The following is a 16,545-nucleotide window of genomic DNA, read 5'->3' on the forward strand; positions in this document are numbered from 1 at the left end:
GAGAGAGAGAGAGACAGAGGGCAGGGTTCCGCCCCCCTGGCACGCCACCATCTGGTCCTCCGCCAGTTGAATGGCCAGGTCCAGCGACGCCGGCCGGTGGCACTGGACCCACTGCGCGGTGTTCTTCGGCAACCGCGCGACGAACTGTTCCAGCACCACGCGGCCATGTTCCCCCAGCTCCAGTGATCTGAAACGCTGACGGTGTTGTTCGGGGTTCAGGCCGACCCGCTGGAGGATGGCTCGCTTGAGGTCGTCGTAGACCAGGAGGTTCTGAACTGGCAGCTGCTGCGCAGCCATCTGGGCCTCCCCTGACAGCAGCGGGATGAGGCGCACTGGCCAGTTCGTCCGGGGCCACCCACATGCCTCGGCGGTCCTCTCAAAGAGGTCGATGAAGGCCTCCGGATCATCCTGAGGGCTCAGTTTGTTCAATGGCAGGTGGGCTGGCAGGGCCGGGGCAGATAAACTTCCCCCAGCCCGAACCTCCCGGTCCATCCAGCTCCAGAACAGCTCGCGGTCCTCCTGCTGCGTCTGGACGAGGGCCCGGAATCGACGCTCCTGATCCTCCCTCATGTCCAGCAGCGCTTGATGGTGCTCTTGATGGAGGCCCGCGAGCGAGTGGATGACCTCCGCAAATGGCGAACTTGACGGAGATGACATGATGGCGGCGGCGTTATCACTTCCTTCCCGGGTTTCGGCACCAGTGTAGCAAAGTTCGTAGTGGGAAGAAGGAAGTGACTCAGGTGGGCGGTTGGAGACTCGTGGATCTTTTATTCATTCACTTAAAGTTAAACAAAAACACAAAAGTGGCGCTTCCAGCGCGTTCTCAATCTGCCCAGGGCATAAACTCAGTTCTGCCGGTTCTCCTTCTCCGGCTAAGGGATGGCCACGAGTCCCCGTCTCTCTCTCTCAACCATGCTCTCCAGTCTGCCTTTTATCCGGTCTCTCCAGGCTAATTACTGCAATCAGACACAGGTGTTCATCATTTTGCACTTGACCTACTTACTCACTGCTCGTCTCCCGTCCCTCTCTCCCGCTGCAGACTTCGCTGAACCACGACCCCCTCGCCACAATATTATTTTCATACCCATTTTTTGCGCCCTCTTTGTGTAAAGTGCCATATCCGACTTTCTGTAAGATGTCCAGAAACGGGTCATAAATTTTCACTTTTCGTGCATCTCTCATGGGCATTCAGCCAGGCACGTTGCCATAGTGACAAGAAGGCCAAGCCCCAGTCAGTGTAGATGAGTATCTGTTCCTGGTATGGACTGCAAATTGCTTTCTTTTCAACCTCACTGTGACACACACACCTTCTGTAATATGATGGGAGATTATGATGCTTTTCTCCATAAAGTGCATTTTAAGTTAATTTCTCAACACCTGCCTTAGTGAGTTCTGCATTAATATTTGATTGTAATATAATTGTAGTTTCTCTCAAGTGTAGTCATCATTATGTTCTTTCCTCCAAATGCCATTTATCATTATGAAAAGTCATTTATTATGCAACTCATATATGTAATTAATGCTAATCTTTAATCATCTGCTATGCAAACAGAAAACAGATTGAGTTTTTGTTCTTGTCAGGCAGTTCTTCTGAAGTGCTCTTCAAGGAAAGCGTTACGTGCCGCAGTCTTTGTGACTGATGATGTGCTTGCATCCTCTAGTGATTTGAGAATATCTTTAAAGGAACCATGGACAATATTAATGCTGACGTCTCACTGTCCTCAAGCTATGACGAAAAGGTTTTTCTCTGTATGCTGGATGATTTTGTAATGTGAACTGTATGAATCACAGTTTTCTTCGTACTTTAGGTTGTTTGATTGGCCAGTTTGCAAACTGTTTTTTTTTTTATATTATTATTATTATTATTATTTTTGTTGTTGTTCTGAGATGTTGCTAGTTTTGCTGTCCCCATTATTAAGATTTATGTTGATGCTGTAATGCCTTAAATAATTTAAGCTTTAAAAGAATCACTGCCCTTTAGAAATATCTGGGTGCTGCTGAGTGAACATTAATGTTATCCGTTTATTAACGCAAAATAAACCCCTTCAGGTTTATAGATAATTACACTGTCAGGATTTATTTTTTAACTAACTGGCTGTACATTATTCTGCCAATTTACATGGCTGTTTAGCAAATGAATAAATACATAAATACATGGATTGAGTGGAGAGTGTGCATATTTATTTATATATAATGTATTATTACTAATTTAGATTCATTCTTAAAATTACAATCCAAGCAACGTATCCTGTGGACCTGTTAGCTAACATTTTTCACAATTTTGTATGCCTTCCCGTATTTTCACGGGGACGTCGGATGAAATTTTCGCTTTTTTTTTTTTTTGCATTTAGTTAGGTTTGGGTTTGTCTGCCAGCTCAGAAAAACTGAAAAGAAGACACACAGCCAGTTCATTATGGACTGTCTGAGTCTGAAACTGTGTCGTCCAGCAAGCTTTCAATTTGCAGCCGGTTTCTACATAGATAGCTAGCTATTTGAATGTGACCACCTCTGAGTCATATACGGATTCTTAGGCAGCAATTCAGTGTCTTGTGTCGACACGCCTAATGAGAAGAGAGGGGTGTAGTGAACAGTAGCTCAATATCATTTAAAGAGATATGCACCGAAATGATTCACTGTAAACAGAGCTGTTTTTGACAAGGTAAAAAGGGTGTTGTTTTACACGACCATTGAGGAATTTTAACTAAAGTAGCCTATGTTACAGACATATGATCATGATCCTCATGTCACACTGTAGGATCTCAGCTGTCTTTTAGGATTTCCAAAATGTGTCCCAAATCGTGGCCAAAATCGTACAGTGCTCACCCAGATTTATGAAAAACTATTTTGGGTAATCCTGCAGCTTATGCACATTAGTAGCATTGGGTACTGGCTAGTGGTCGACCGATATTGTTTTTTTTGACAGCTGATGCCAATGGCGATATCTTGGAAAACAGGGTGGCTGATATAAAGCCGATATAATTGTATTTATTTTAATTAATGTTTAAGAAATTTGAAATCATTTGAAAATGGATTAAAAAGTAAATGTGTTAAATAAACTACTTATACTTTAGATGACAAAGTATTGTTCACAAATAAATATATATTTAATAAATAATATAATAAAAAAGGAAGTAAACACTGTAACCAACAGGGCACTCAGTATTCTGGGAAGTTTGTGTGCATTGGGATTTGGGAATCATATTCTTTTAAATAAAGCCATGGTAACACTCATTTTACATACATCACACAGTGGAAATGACATGAATATGGCAGTGGGCAAATGCATGAAGCGCAGCATAATTTGAAATCACGAGTTTAAAGTTTGTCGATCGCGCGTCTCCAGTGAAGCTGAACTCTCCACCTGTCCGCATTCAATTCACACGGACCGACCGTCACACAGAGAACATGCGATCATGCAGGATACAAATGCACACTTCACAAGATCTCACAACTGGATCCGACTAAGTTTGCAAGCTTTGTGAAATTAAATGTTAATTAGTCATTCAAAGATTTGTTTAAATGATATACAGTAAATGCGTATTTGTTGAATGCTGACGGCAAACAAGAAAGTATTATAATGTTTGCCTTTCTATTACTAATAATATAAAAGCAATCGTTATAATACTTTTTGTATACATTTTAATTCCTTTGTTTAACCGTTCTATCTGATTATTAGACCGACTTCTTTCCTTATTAGACAGAACTGTTAACGACGACGGCGAACAAGAGGGAGAATGTGAGCACTGTGTTCACAGCGCCGCTGTCAGCGCCGTCAAAATAAAAGTCCCGCCTTGAATGCATCGGCCAAACAGGAAAACTTATCGGCCGATGCCAATATTTAAAAAATGCAAAATATCGACCGATATATCGGTCGACCACTAGTACTGGCTTTATCTGTCTTTGGTGCAGCAAAATAAAAGTAGCATAGTGGGTGCACCAAATCAAAGATGCACTGAAGCAGCAAAGACTTCAAGCAAATCTGCCAAATAGTTCAATCATATCGTACCTCTGAATGGCCCCCAAAAAACTGTCACCAAATGCTAATTTAGCCCCTGTTATTGTGCTTCTGTTTTTTTAGCTGGCATCAAGCATCTATAGTTTCGCCTGCTCTTTGTGGAATCATCACACAGACACATTCCTACAGCAGATCTACACAGGAGACCAACAGGCTTCTCTTAGCTCCCTGGAGCGTACTCTGCTCTCTCTGAAAGGTACACACACACACACACACACACACACACACACAACCAGTGCTGAAACACTCACTGCTTCTTAGAAAATTTCCCAGCCTACGCCTGCAGATTATAGACTTAAGCAGCTATACATAAAAGCACATACACTGGTTGAGTTAATGTTGCAGACCACTAACTGCTCTCAGCTGGATAACTTTAGCAGCTTAAAGCCCTCCACAATCGAACGTGAACAGAGAGTTAGGCTTAAAAATGGAAAATATTCTGCTAATTTTAATTACTTGCCTGTTTGTCAAACAAACCCATTCAATCAACCTTAATGTATTATAAAAAAATGTTTTTATAAAATGGAAGAAGCAGGTAGTTGCACCCAAATGTAGATGTATGTAGACTCTTAGTATGTTGAACAAATTAATCCAATATAATTGTCTAAATATTTATTTTTTATTTTTGTAATAATCAGGGCTGTAAGTCTAAATAATAATAATGCCAAAAAGTCTTGTCAATTTCTGAATGTTTACTTGAAAACTTGATTCTAATAGGTTCCTAGAAAGGTTATTAGAAACTTGTATGTTTGTTATATTGCTTGTAATGTTTCTTTCCTTCTTATTTTTATTTTTTTTATTATTTTTTTTTAATTGCAAATGTTACAATTGCAGATTTAATTACTATTAACTTAGAGAATACATGGAATATTTGTAGTTAAAATTATTTGTTGCTCTGCAGGAACATTTTAATGTATTAAAATAATTGAAGGCCTTAAAGGCAAAAGATGATTTGAAATGAAGACATTAAATGAAATCGTGACCCCTGATATACATTTTCTCTTTAACTATTCATGTAAATCCTAGTAAAAGTGAGTGAAATAATTATTGTGATTACCGATCAGTGAACTAAGCATACATATTTGAATTAAAGTGCCCCTATTATGCCATTTCTAATATTGCCTTTCATGCAGTGTGTAATGTAACTGTATGTCGAATCTTCAAAGAATCTTCAAAGATCTTAAACGATCTTCAAAGTTGTAAAGCTGAAAGTGCACGATAAATAAAGTTATTGTCTCCCAAAATAAAGAATCGACTGAACAGCCTAAACGAGTCGTCAGTAATTCAAATCCCACTTCTTTGACAGCTACATGTCACTGGGTAGCACATTTGCATAATGGTTATGCAACCGTTATGGTTATGCATATTATTTGGTTCTAAGTTGGCCGGCTGCGAACGACTTGACCTGCTCTGAAATGCTGTAGCTTGTTCATGTCGAGAAGACACATGTCCTATGCTGTGAAAGTAAATTTGTTTTATTTTCACTTCTAAAAGATTAGGCTGCAAAGAATCAGTGGTTATAATTCATTTTTTTCCACTGTACAACAGCAGTACAACCCCAATCTTTTTTTGTGTTCCCGTCATTTTACTGACTACTGCTTCTCTAATCTCGGGGAGTTCAATGCAGGATTCACAAAGCGCTTGCTCTTGAAAGATGGCTCAGTACCCAGTTTATTTGGACCAGCTGACTCCACTGAACAACCTGTAAGTATGATAAATGAAAGAAAAAAATTTATATTGAGCATTCAAAAACTATGGCAATGGGCGTTTTGTTTCCAACACGCGCTGTACGTGGTAGACCAATCACAACAGACTGAACCATCTGACCAATCAGAGCAGAGGAGGGGTTTACAGAGACTGAATCTTAGAACTGCTTTGAACGAATCGTTTGAGAATCTTCAGAAAATTAGGTTATATTAAATGCATATTTTGACCTTGCATATATGTAAACCTATTGTAGGAGACTCCCAAAACAATATTAGGAACCTTAAAAATGGCATAATAGGGGGACTTTGAAGCTTTTTCCTGCCTCATGTAAAATGATTTTATATACTACCATACACACTTTTCTTATTTTTCTTACTCATTGTTAGAAATACAATTTGTTTAGTGTGACAAATACAACATTTATTAATCAACAGTTGTTACATATATTTATTTGTTCCACTTGCAGTTCTTCGGAAGCTTACTGTGCATGGATTCATTGAGCCACATAACAACATGGAAGTCATGGTGAGTTCTTGAATATTTCAAACAAAATATGGTCTATCATAATTCATATATAATAGCAAAAACTGTTTTGTTTCTCATTTACTTACTGCTTGATCAGATGTGATCTCAAAGTCAGGGCTGATAATGGGTTAATAACACTTCTGCACTCATACAAACTCATTTTGAAGAAAGACAGGTTAAACTGTGAAAATTGAGTAGTTGTTTGAAAGGAAAATCAACCGGAGGGTTATGATGTTGGAGTTCTGACATTAAAAATAAATAATTGCACCTAAATGGGATGCTCATTCTCAAGTGGAAGATGGGGCATTACATATGTCCTGCAGTAGTTGTGCATTAAACATTAGAATATCTCTCCTTGAAACACAACATTTTGTGCCTTGTGTTGACACATGCAAAATAATAGTGATTTATTTGTTCATTTTGTTGTATTTAAATAGGTTAAATGAGAGTTTTGTCACGATGTAATCTGAATGCGAGGAGAATTTGCCAGCACAAAGCACACGCTGAAGTGCAGCCAGCCTCTGCTGGAAGCCCATATGGTGCCTTCATCTCTTAATGCATCTGTGGGAGCTGGCTTATCAGAGATAATTTTCACATTACAATGATGCGATCCTTCCTAAACCTTAATGAGTCTTTGAAAACACTGAAATTGGCATGAAACAATGAGTCAAAGAAAAAGTTTTGTAGCATTGATAGTACAGTGCAACAATGCAGAGAAGATTTCATGTAATAAATGTTATGCTGAGCTTTAAAATGTGTTTGTTAGTCTCAAAGGACAGTTAGGATCGCTTCATATACACGCATACTGTCTATATATAGTACATAGGGATATCTGTATAGTAGCGCTGGGTGATATATTAATATTCACAGTATATTCAGAATTAATTTGACATTCCCATTTCTTCCCTTTCTGCTTTAAAGAAGATCCCATTTTTATTCCAAGTTTATCTGTTCAACCCTTGATCTGGCAGTCCATTTGTTAGACTGTCAGGACGCTGCGTCTTTGGAGGCTGTGCCACTGACATTTTGAATTTGAGCTTATTAGTTGTGGTAAAGGAAATGATGATGGCACCATCATTGATCCATTCTCGAGGTAAGACAACTCAAAAGAGAATATTTTCAATGAGCTGCTGCCTCCAGCTATCAATCATCTGCCAAGTTACAGAAACATGGTGTTCTCCCGGCAGGGCTGTAGCTCTCTTGTCTCTCTGGAGGCTCTTGGACTTTAATGTCGACGTTCATACTTCATCATACTTGAATGTTGTCTGTGTTTGATATTGCAGGGCATTGAAAATGAGCAAATTTTGTCAGACAGCTCCTGCTTTGTGTGTGTGTGTGTAGTTCATCTTAAGGCATAAAGAAATTGAATGTACGTTAATGTACACACAGTAGCATTTGCACTTCATTTATACTGCTACAATGACAGTCAATCACATTATTTATAGACTGCAAGGTTTTAGTGTTAAGAGCAAATTTACTGCTGTAATTTACTGTTTGTGGTGCAGAAATTTCCATCTGCCAGCTCTGTGTTGCTTGTGCCCTGTGTTGATCAAACTGGTTACATATATTTAACGACCGTTCTAGGATTGTATCCTGGATGGCAGGCACTCTCTAAATCTCTCCTCTGACACTCCACGTAAACAGCCTGTCCTTCCCCAACCGGAGTTAAGATTGCCTGGGGCTTCCTGCCAAATCTGCCTTCAACATGACCCAAGAAAACCTAGATGTTGTCAGCACCAATAGCACCGTGGTCGCTAACCACACCTGATACCAATGTTTCATTTACTATCTCTGTCTGCTTCCCTAGGGCTTCCTCAGTGCAGTCTTTGAGCGGCTGAAGCAGTTTCTAGAATGCTGTAAGTATTACATGCTTTTCACATTCTAATTCCAGTAGTGTAAAACTGTTTTTAGGATTATGTTTTAGTTTTTTTTCCCATCGACAAACATTTTAACAACTTTTTATGGCTTAGTAAACTAAAGTAACTTGTTTGGGGGCTGTAATTTTTTTGTTTTTGACAAGTGTCTTGTGCTCACCAAGGCTGCATTTATATTTCAGTATATTTTAAAATGTAATTTATTCCTGTGATGATGACAGCTGAATTTTCAGCATCATTACTCCAGTTTTCAGTGTCACATGATCCTTCAGAAATCATTCTAATATGCCGATTTGCTGCTCAAGCATTTATCATTATCAGTGTTGAAAACAGTTGCTTATTTTTGTGGAAACCTAATACATTATTTTCAAGATTCTTTCATGAGCAGTAAGTTCAGAAGAACAGCATTTATTTGAAGTAGTAATCTTAGAAGTCTTTGTTGTCACTTTTGTGCACTTTAGTAAATCCTTACTGAATAAAAATATTACTTAAAAAAAACAAAACAAAAAAAAAACCTACTGACCCCAAACTTTTGAATGTGGTGTACATTTATTAGTTTTTAAGATGCATTAACTTACTGATGCCATTGTAAAAATGTGCTATTTGCACTCAGCCATGACTAATTCATTTTGTCAGTAAAAAATATCCAATAATAGGAGGGTACTGAGATAAAGCAGGTAGCTTTTAAATAGTCATGTGATATCAACATGTTATTCAAAGTTGTTCCCGTTTGGAAAATAAAGTGCTATTGTATTCTATTGTATTGTAGCACAATTGGATTTAAAGGAACAACAATTTAGGAGAGATAAAGATTTGATTTAAAGCTCAAGTTTTGAATCCTCTGCCTATCAAGAGATAACAGCCATGTTTTCAGGTTACATAGTTCAGTTACATGATATTGAGTGTAGGAAAAAAAACATTCCTGTTCACTTTTGAATGTCAGTTTAAGTCATTGTCCCATCTACAGTTTTTTTTTTATCACTATTAAATAAATTTATATAAAAAGCTGTGCATTTTGAAATATTACTGGTTCCTTATACTTCAATATTATCTTTTCTCTAGCTTAATGGAAAGTAGTATTATGAGTGAAAAAGGATTTGTACGAAAATAACTTTTAGATATCTCTGATTGAGATCACAAAGTTAATTCTGACGGACTGGAATTCTTTATTGCTTGAATATAGAGTGCATAGTCAAAGGCCGAACTAATTTATTTTTGAAAGATCACCGCTTCAAATTTCTGCTCAAGCAAAAGACAATAATTCCATGTCTGCATAGTTTCACCTGGAGACACTGTGCCCTGCTTTTCCCAGCCTCGTCGTTGCATGAGTTATATATCATCAGATGAGACAGAAGCAAGCTGTTATCTACTGGTGATATTACAGGCAATATGTTCTCCTGGCTGGGCCGCAGGTCAGGCTCCATTCGGCCTGTTGGTATTTCAGCGTGGATGAGAGACTTAAGGTCCCCCAAATATGTACGATATATCAATATTTTCTTTATAAGCGTTACGATATGAAGCAATACCGTTTATATCGATATACAGTAGTTTGATACGAGCGCATCTGAAAATATAGCGGAGGACACAGACTGAGCTGCTGCGGAGAAAGTGCATAATCCAGTTTGTTCTAAACATGTGACAAGCTTCATATTAAGTCCTTTAAAAACTGGTAAGACATGGTATAGTTTATAGTTTCGCATAGTTTAAGCGGCTCGGCCTGTCAGATGCTCTGACAGAAAGGCTGCATGTGCCGCTGACAGAGACACAGGCTACTCGCGCTGTTTAATGTGTTTGAGATGTGCTGTCTTCCTGAATGCATAACTTACATTTCACTGGTATATTCTTCGTCTGTAAATGTTGAAAAGTCATGGAAATATTTCCATTTTGCTGTCAGGAGTGCATGAGCCTTTTGCTTTGCGATTCTCCGCTAAACTTCGCAGACTTGAACGAGCACTGCCGCGCGCATGCGCGCCAAACAGACAGAGCTCAATTAAATAAGAGCGCAATAATTCTGACTAAAATATACATTTCGCTGATATATTTGTAAGTTGGACAATAAATGTGACATGTAGAATTTTAAATCTATTTTAAGCCTTTAATATGTATTGTTTTGTTGGACAACATTGGGCAGTAAGTGAAAAACATATATATTAAATACAGATTTTTTTTTAAAGTCAAAATACAAAAACGAAAATGCAGAGATATATATATAGAGGTATATCGCAAATCGGCCCAAAAATACAGAGATCTGAATTTTTGCACATATTGCCCAGCCCTAATCACACTGTATCACACTGTCCTGAGTGTTGACTTGTAAGGAAACAGATTAGTCTTTGCCGTTTGGCTGCTGTGAGGAGCTGCTTTTTATGGTTTTGTCATTTTTAACTTTGTTTGACTTATTTAGCCATTGTGATCAATAACAAGATATGCATTAAAGACACAGTCCTCTAAAGGTCGACCGATATGTGTTTTTTTAGGGCCATTGATGATTATTACAGATCAAGTAGACCAATAACCGATATTTTGAACCGATAAATACGTCTGGTGTAAAAATGAAAATTAATGTCAAAATTCAAAATAACATGGACTGACAAAAACTTACTTTAAATGCTTTAAAATTATTTTATCGGCAAATCGGCTTTGAAAATGACCGATACCGATAACCATAAAAATGCTTAATATCGTCGCCGATAATTGGTTGACCACTAATTTTATCACCTTCATGCTGTTCCAAACCTAAATGTATTACGTACTTCTGTGAAACATAAAAAGTGTAGTCGTATGGACCACTTTTATGATACTTTATGGTGCTTTTTGTCATTTTGGAGCTTGGCAGCTCCAAAAGGTTTTAAACAACATGTGGGTGAGTAAATAATGACAGAATTTGTATTTTTTTATACAAAGAAACCAAAGCATTTTTTTTTCAGCCTTTCCATCTACTATTTGCAGGCCGGCAATTTGGACCAGGCAGTCTTTGCAGAGAAAAGCTTGAGAAGACCATCATTTTGTTCACCAAAGTTGTAAGTCTAAAAGTTCAGTCAGTTAGAGAGCAAAGGAAATAATCTGGGCACTTATACTTGAGATGTTGTGGGCTGAGCCTTACTCCTGTACTGTGGTTTAATGTCGTCTCTTATGCTTTCTACTAGCTGCTGGACTTCCTGGAATATCACCCGTGGCCTTTCATCCCTCTTATTCAATGTTCGCTGGAGTTTGCGGTCAGCTACGTGTTCACCGAGGCTGGCGAGGGAGTTGTTTTTGAGCGTTTTATTGTACAGTGCATGAACCTCATCAAGATGATCGTCAAAAACGATGCCTACAAACCTGCCAAGAACATTGAAGGTAGGCAGCGTAATGTCTTTGGCATGGCGTGCCTCCATTTTAAAGTTCTAACTTATTCGAATAGGAAATGGATAACAGCCTTTAAACACATCAAGGGCATTTCTGAGTTGGTACAGGGCAAAAGTGAATCGATGAGATGTTTCATAATGAAATCTAGCTGTTCAGTCATAACTGAGGTTCCCTAGATAGATATTGAAGTAAAATGCCTCCTGTTTCAATGGTTTATTATTGCCTTACTAATGGACTGTAGGAGCACATGAGACGTTTTAATGAACGAACTAATATCTTGAACATTACTATATGCATAATTGTATATTAAAGTGATGTTGCAATATGCATTGCAGACAGTAAGCCAGAGAGCCTGGAGGCACATAAAATTAAGACCGCATTCTTTACACACCAAACGCTGACGGAGATTGGCAGGAGACTGGTATCCAAATACTTTCTACTGACAGAAGAAGAGCTAACCATGTGGGAAGAAGACCCAGAGAGTTTTGGTAAATGTGAATTATGAGCTCAGAAACATACTAAAGCTGTGAAACTTTTTGTTTTTATATTTCTAGGCTGTTTGCCATTTGTAATCAGAAAGACGGTAGAGATGAGGAGTAGAATTTGATACACGAGACAGAATCTGGAATGCCAGATGAGAGCCACAGCTGGACATGGCAGGAGCATGTGCACTGACTGCTAGGTCACAAAAAAAAAAAGTATATGTATATGTATGTGTGTGTGTGTAAATAATATAAATATAAAATGTAAAACAGTATAATATTAAATATATACTTATCTATGCAAAGTATTATAGTATACATGTATTTAATTTATTAGGGCTATCAATTCAAATATTTCATTATAAACAGTGTTTTGTAAGTAACATTTAAAAAGACAACTAAATAATTAGTCTTTGTATAATTGTTAGGTTCAATAGAAGGAAATTATAATGTCAAATTTAATAAGCATTAATGCTATTTAAAATTAACTACAGTCATTTATATAAAATACGATTGCACATATATAAATATATTCTTAGAACGGTGTAATTTGTTGCTTAAAAACATTATGTACCACAGACCTTAATTTACCAGAAATTGCCATTGTAAAATCCCACAACCGCTGTTCTTTTCTACATTTTAGAACAACAAACTGAACTGTACTGTTTCAGGTGTTCATAAATGATGACCATATATGGCTCAGGCTGTCAAAAAGGAAGATGACAGCATAACCAGAATGCATGAATTAGTGAGGTGAAAGTAGCTATGACAACAGATGTACTACCCATGAACTTGAAGTCAAGAAGCTGCTCTTTCTTGTCAGTTAACTGAGCCCTGTGTAGTGTTATGCCCAGAGATGCTGAACCATACCTGCTGCAGTAATTTAACACATGTAATTCCTTTCAAGGAAATGGGTTTAGCAAAGTACAGTAATTTAAAATCCCTTTGTGTACTTTGCTGGTGTAATTTTCTAATCCATATTGCCATGGTCCAGTGATTTGTTTCTGGTGTTGGGAATGCCAGTGATTCGTCCAGCGGTCCTGCTGTCAAGGCTGTATAATTGCGATCAATTTAGTGACTCAGCAGCAGACCTGATTGTTCTGGCCTGTTGATGACCAACCCTTAGGAATATAAGGTGACTAGAGATGATAGAGGAGGTGACATCACATTTAACGACCTACTCTTTGATTGGATCATGGGTAGAGAGAAATCTGCCACATCTGTCAGGTGAAACAACCAGGATATGGTTTCTGAGAGAGGCTCCCTGAAGTTGTGAAGGTTAAAAGAATGGTTATTTAATGACCCTCATTTCTTTTCTCAGCCTTTTTTTCTTACATAGAACATAAAATATCGTTTTTGAAGAATATCCTTTTCTCTCTTGTCAATATAATGAAAATGAAATAGAACTATGACTGTCAAGCTCCAAAATAACAACGAATCACTGTAAAAGAATCATAAAAGTGGTCCGTTCATGAGAGAAATTCAGCTCACTTGATTCAATGATTCAGTTGCAAACTTGCAATGTTACCAGCCAACTGGAGTTAAAGATTTTCAGTGAATGATGACTAAAATCTTTCTCTGTTTGTCACAAAGTACTGGAATATTTTGCACGAGTACGATGATTTTGCTTTTTGAAGCTCGACAGCCTTAGTCCTCCTTCAGTCCCATTATATTAAAAAGAGTGGACAGGACATTCTTCAACAAAGCCGTATGGTAAATAACTGGCTGAATTTTTAGTTTTGGGTGAACTATCACTTTAAAACGGCATGATATATGTTGTGACAAGTTGTGTTTAACATTGTTTCTTTCTTCAGCTGTGGAAGAGACAGGCGGTGACTCCTGGAAGTATAGTTTGCGGGTAAGTGGCCTCTCTTTCCATGAAATACAGTTTGACTGATTTTATAATTATTATAATGTTTAAAGGTGCTTTTTTGCATATGGAACATTTCCATTTGCTCGTCTTTTGGTACACCACCTTACACAGAGATGTATTCCAAGGTCAACGGAAGTGTCAGTAAATGCAAAGTGACTGAGTTAAAAGGAATCAGGGGTCTGTCTCATTTCTGTGGAATTTACATAGGGGGGCCGTGACTCTACAGGGTCATTTGTTACTGCCCTCATGTGACTTGATTTGCATTACATCTGGCTGCCTACTTAATGTGGCTTTTATGTCCTGGCTTTAAAATGACATTGACTGACTAAACTTATAACCTCAAGCAAGAGTAGCATTTTACATCACATTTGTCATTTACTCTGAAAGATGCCGCTGTGGAATCATTTTACCTTCAGGTAATTTCGAAATGGAATGTCTTAATTAGGGCTGCATGATAAATCGCATGCGATATTTAACGCGCATCTTATGAGTAAAGCCGGTTCTGTAATCAGCGGTAAATCTCCATCACCTGTTATATATTCGGCTTAAGTAGTCTTGCTTGTCCTCTGAGTGCAAGTATTTATAAGCAGTGTGAATGTTGCACAGCAGCCAAAGAAGTGGATCTCAACTCAACCTATGCAAAGGCTTAATTTAAAAAAAAAAAGAAAGAAAACACTTTTGTCGTTCATTTCAAGAGCTCTGTAAGATTGCGTCCAATCAAATTGCAATATTTTGACAGTATAAATAAATAAACAAACAATAATAAACAGTACAAATAAACAATAGTGATGATGTCCTTAAGTGTCCTGAAAGGTGCTTATAAGTGAATTGTAATAATAATAATGTATTTATCTGGTATTACAACTGTAAAATTGTAATACTAATATTTGTGGCTTTTTAAAAGTTTTCATTTTTTAAATTTTATGCTGTCAGGCTTTTATTTTGGCGGGAAAATGCATGGGGGTCCCAAAGGTTCTCTTTTGTTGACAACAATTGGTTTATAAGTGTTTCTCATTACGAGATTGGAAAGATGGTTGGCGCTTGTTGCATCCTCTAATGCAATTCTAAGCGACCCAAACTCAGAGCAGATGTAGAGATGAGTTGTTGTAGAGCAGCATTTACTGTGACCCGAGCTGCTCCAAGGCACAGAAAACACTCGATTATCAGCTGCTATGCTGTGCCTCACTCTGAATCATTCAGTGCGTATATTGAATTAATTAAATCGCAACCTTTCCATTTTAATAATCGCACTAAGCCATACCGCAGTTTTGGTTTTGATTGATCGTGCAACCCTATTTGATAGAAGCTAAATCTTTGAAGTCTTCCGAACCTCCGGTCCAGAATGAAGTCTTTTCTCTTGCGATCATCCATAGCCAGTCCAGGTACCTGCCCTTATTGATGTAGTTCTGAACTGTATTGATTATGTCAGATTTCCTGAAGGCATAGAACATATGATTTGACATGTGTGGTGATTGTTGAGCTTGGGAAGTCAGTGTCCCAGCCTGTAGTAATAGATGCTGAAGGCCACTGAGTCAGGTCTCGCACCCTGACCCCTCCTTCAGTGCAAACTATTGATTGTGTTGGCAAGAGTGACGGATACCATGGAAAACCCGATGGTTTTCTTTTCATGTTTATGTTGGTGGGTAAATGTTTGTGTTTAAATATTGTCCCTGTATTGAATGCTTCCTCATGCCCTTGTCACATCGTGTTCTCTTTGTTTTAATCAATATCTTTACAGCCGTGCACAGAAGTGCTTTTCTTGGACATTTTCCACAACTACAGTCAAACTTTGACACCGGTACTTCTAGAGATGGTGCAGAATCTTCAAGGTTGGTTTTATTTGATGTGTTGATAAATATTACTCTATCTATCAAATTAAATCAGTTCTTTAAGAATTATTTGACATAAGTGTATTATAAAATATAAGGCTAGTTTGTGGTGACACTTTATTTATTTATTGTTTGTGAATCATTAACCATGATTTTCTATAAACAGTTCTTGTTTACATTTGACTTGGATATGAATTTTATTTAGTCATTTGGTATTTTCTTCCATTTTTTTAGTTTTTTTTTATAAAAATGGTTAGTGTGTTTCAACCATAACTAATTCCCTGCTGAGCAAACCGCTTAAACAGGGTTATTGCCAAGCTGGTTAGGCTGTTCTGTTTTAAAGATTGTAGAGTGGCTTTGACCTGGTTTAAGTTGTTGCTTTTTTCCTGCAAGCATGGATTCATTATGCTTTATTAAATAGAAAAAGTGAGCATGTTCATGCTTGACTCCTGGCATTCAAGGACACAGTGAATGAATTAGACAAGTCAAAGCTTTTAATGTGCTGATTAAAGACTCGCTGATCAAATTAAACTAACTGGTTAAATGAACTGTCATTATGTTGTGATAATGAAAGAAATGTCACATCTGGAGCAGGAGTAGTTAAGAAAACGCTGAAAAAAGTATTATTTTTTTTAATCTGAAATTTCATACTTCAGGTCCCTTTTTATCTATAGTAATGAACATGTTAGCTTCTTTCGTCAAATATTTTGAAAAGACATTTTAAAAACACATGCCTTGCCATCAGTTCTTCAAAGCTCTTTTTGTTTCCAAATGAAGGATTTTCTTGACCTTTTTTGTGAGGAAAAACTGACAAAGTCATCTGGGGTTTTACTTTAGATGTGGACTTTTTGATTGTAGCCTTTCAGAGCAAATGTCACCTTTATAAAGCACA

At 37.7% G+C, this 16,545-nt stretch overlaps 1 protein-coding gene across 1 annotated transcript in view; it reads left to right on the plus strand.

The window, feature by feature from the left end:
• LOC107686387 (importin-11) overlaps positions 1-16,545 on the plus strand; it is a 169,014-nt gene that overhangs the window by 43,054 nt on the left and 109,415 nt on the right. Inside the window, exons 6-13 of the mRNA XM_016483355.1 lie at positions 4,079-4,211; positions 6,189-6,247; positions 8,055-8,103; positions 11,071-11,141; positions 11,268-11,460; positions 11,805-11,957; positions 13,766-13,809; positions 15,563-15,653. Of these exons, the coding sequence (XP_016338841.1) occupies positions 4,079-4,211; positions 6,189-6,247; positions 8,055-8,103; positions 11,071-11,141; positions 11,268-11,460; positions 11,805-11,957; positions 13,766-13,809; positions 15,563-15,653 (793 nt within the window). The remainder of the gene's footprint in view (positions 1-4,078; positions 4,212-6,188; positions 6,248-8,054; positions 8,104-11,070; positions 11,142-11,267; positions 11,461-11,804; positions 11,958-13,765; positions 13,810-15,562; positions 15,654-16,545) is intronic.

The sequence above is a fragment of the Sinocyclocheilus anshuiensis genome, unplaced genomic scaffold, assembly GCF_001515605.1.
Source record: "Sinocyclocheilus anshuiensis isolate Anshui unplaced genomic scaffold, SAMN03320099.WGS_v1.1 scaffold1207, whole genome shotgun sequence".
NCBI lineage: Eukaryota > Metazoa > Chordata > Actinopteri > Cypriniformes > Cyprinidae > Sinocyclocheilus > Sinocyclocheilus anshuiensis.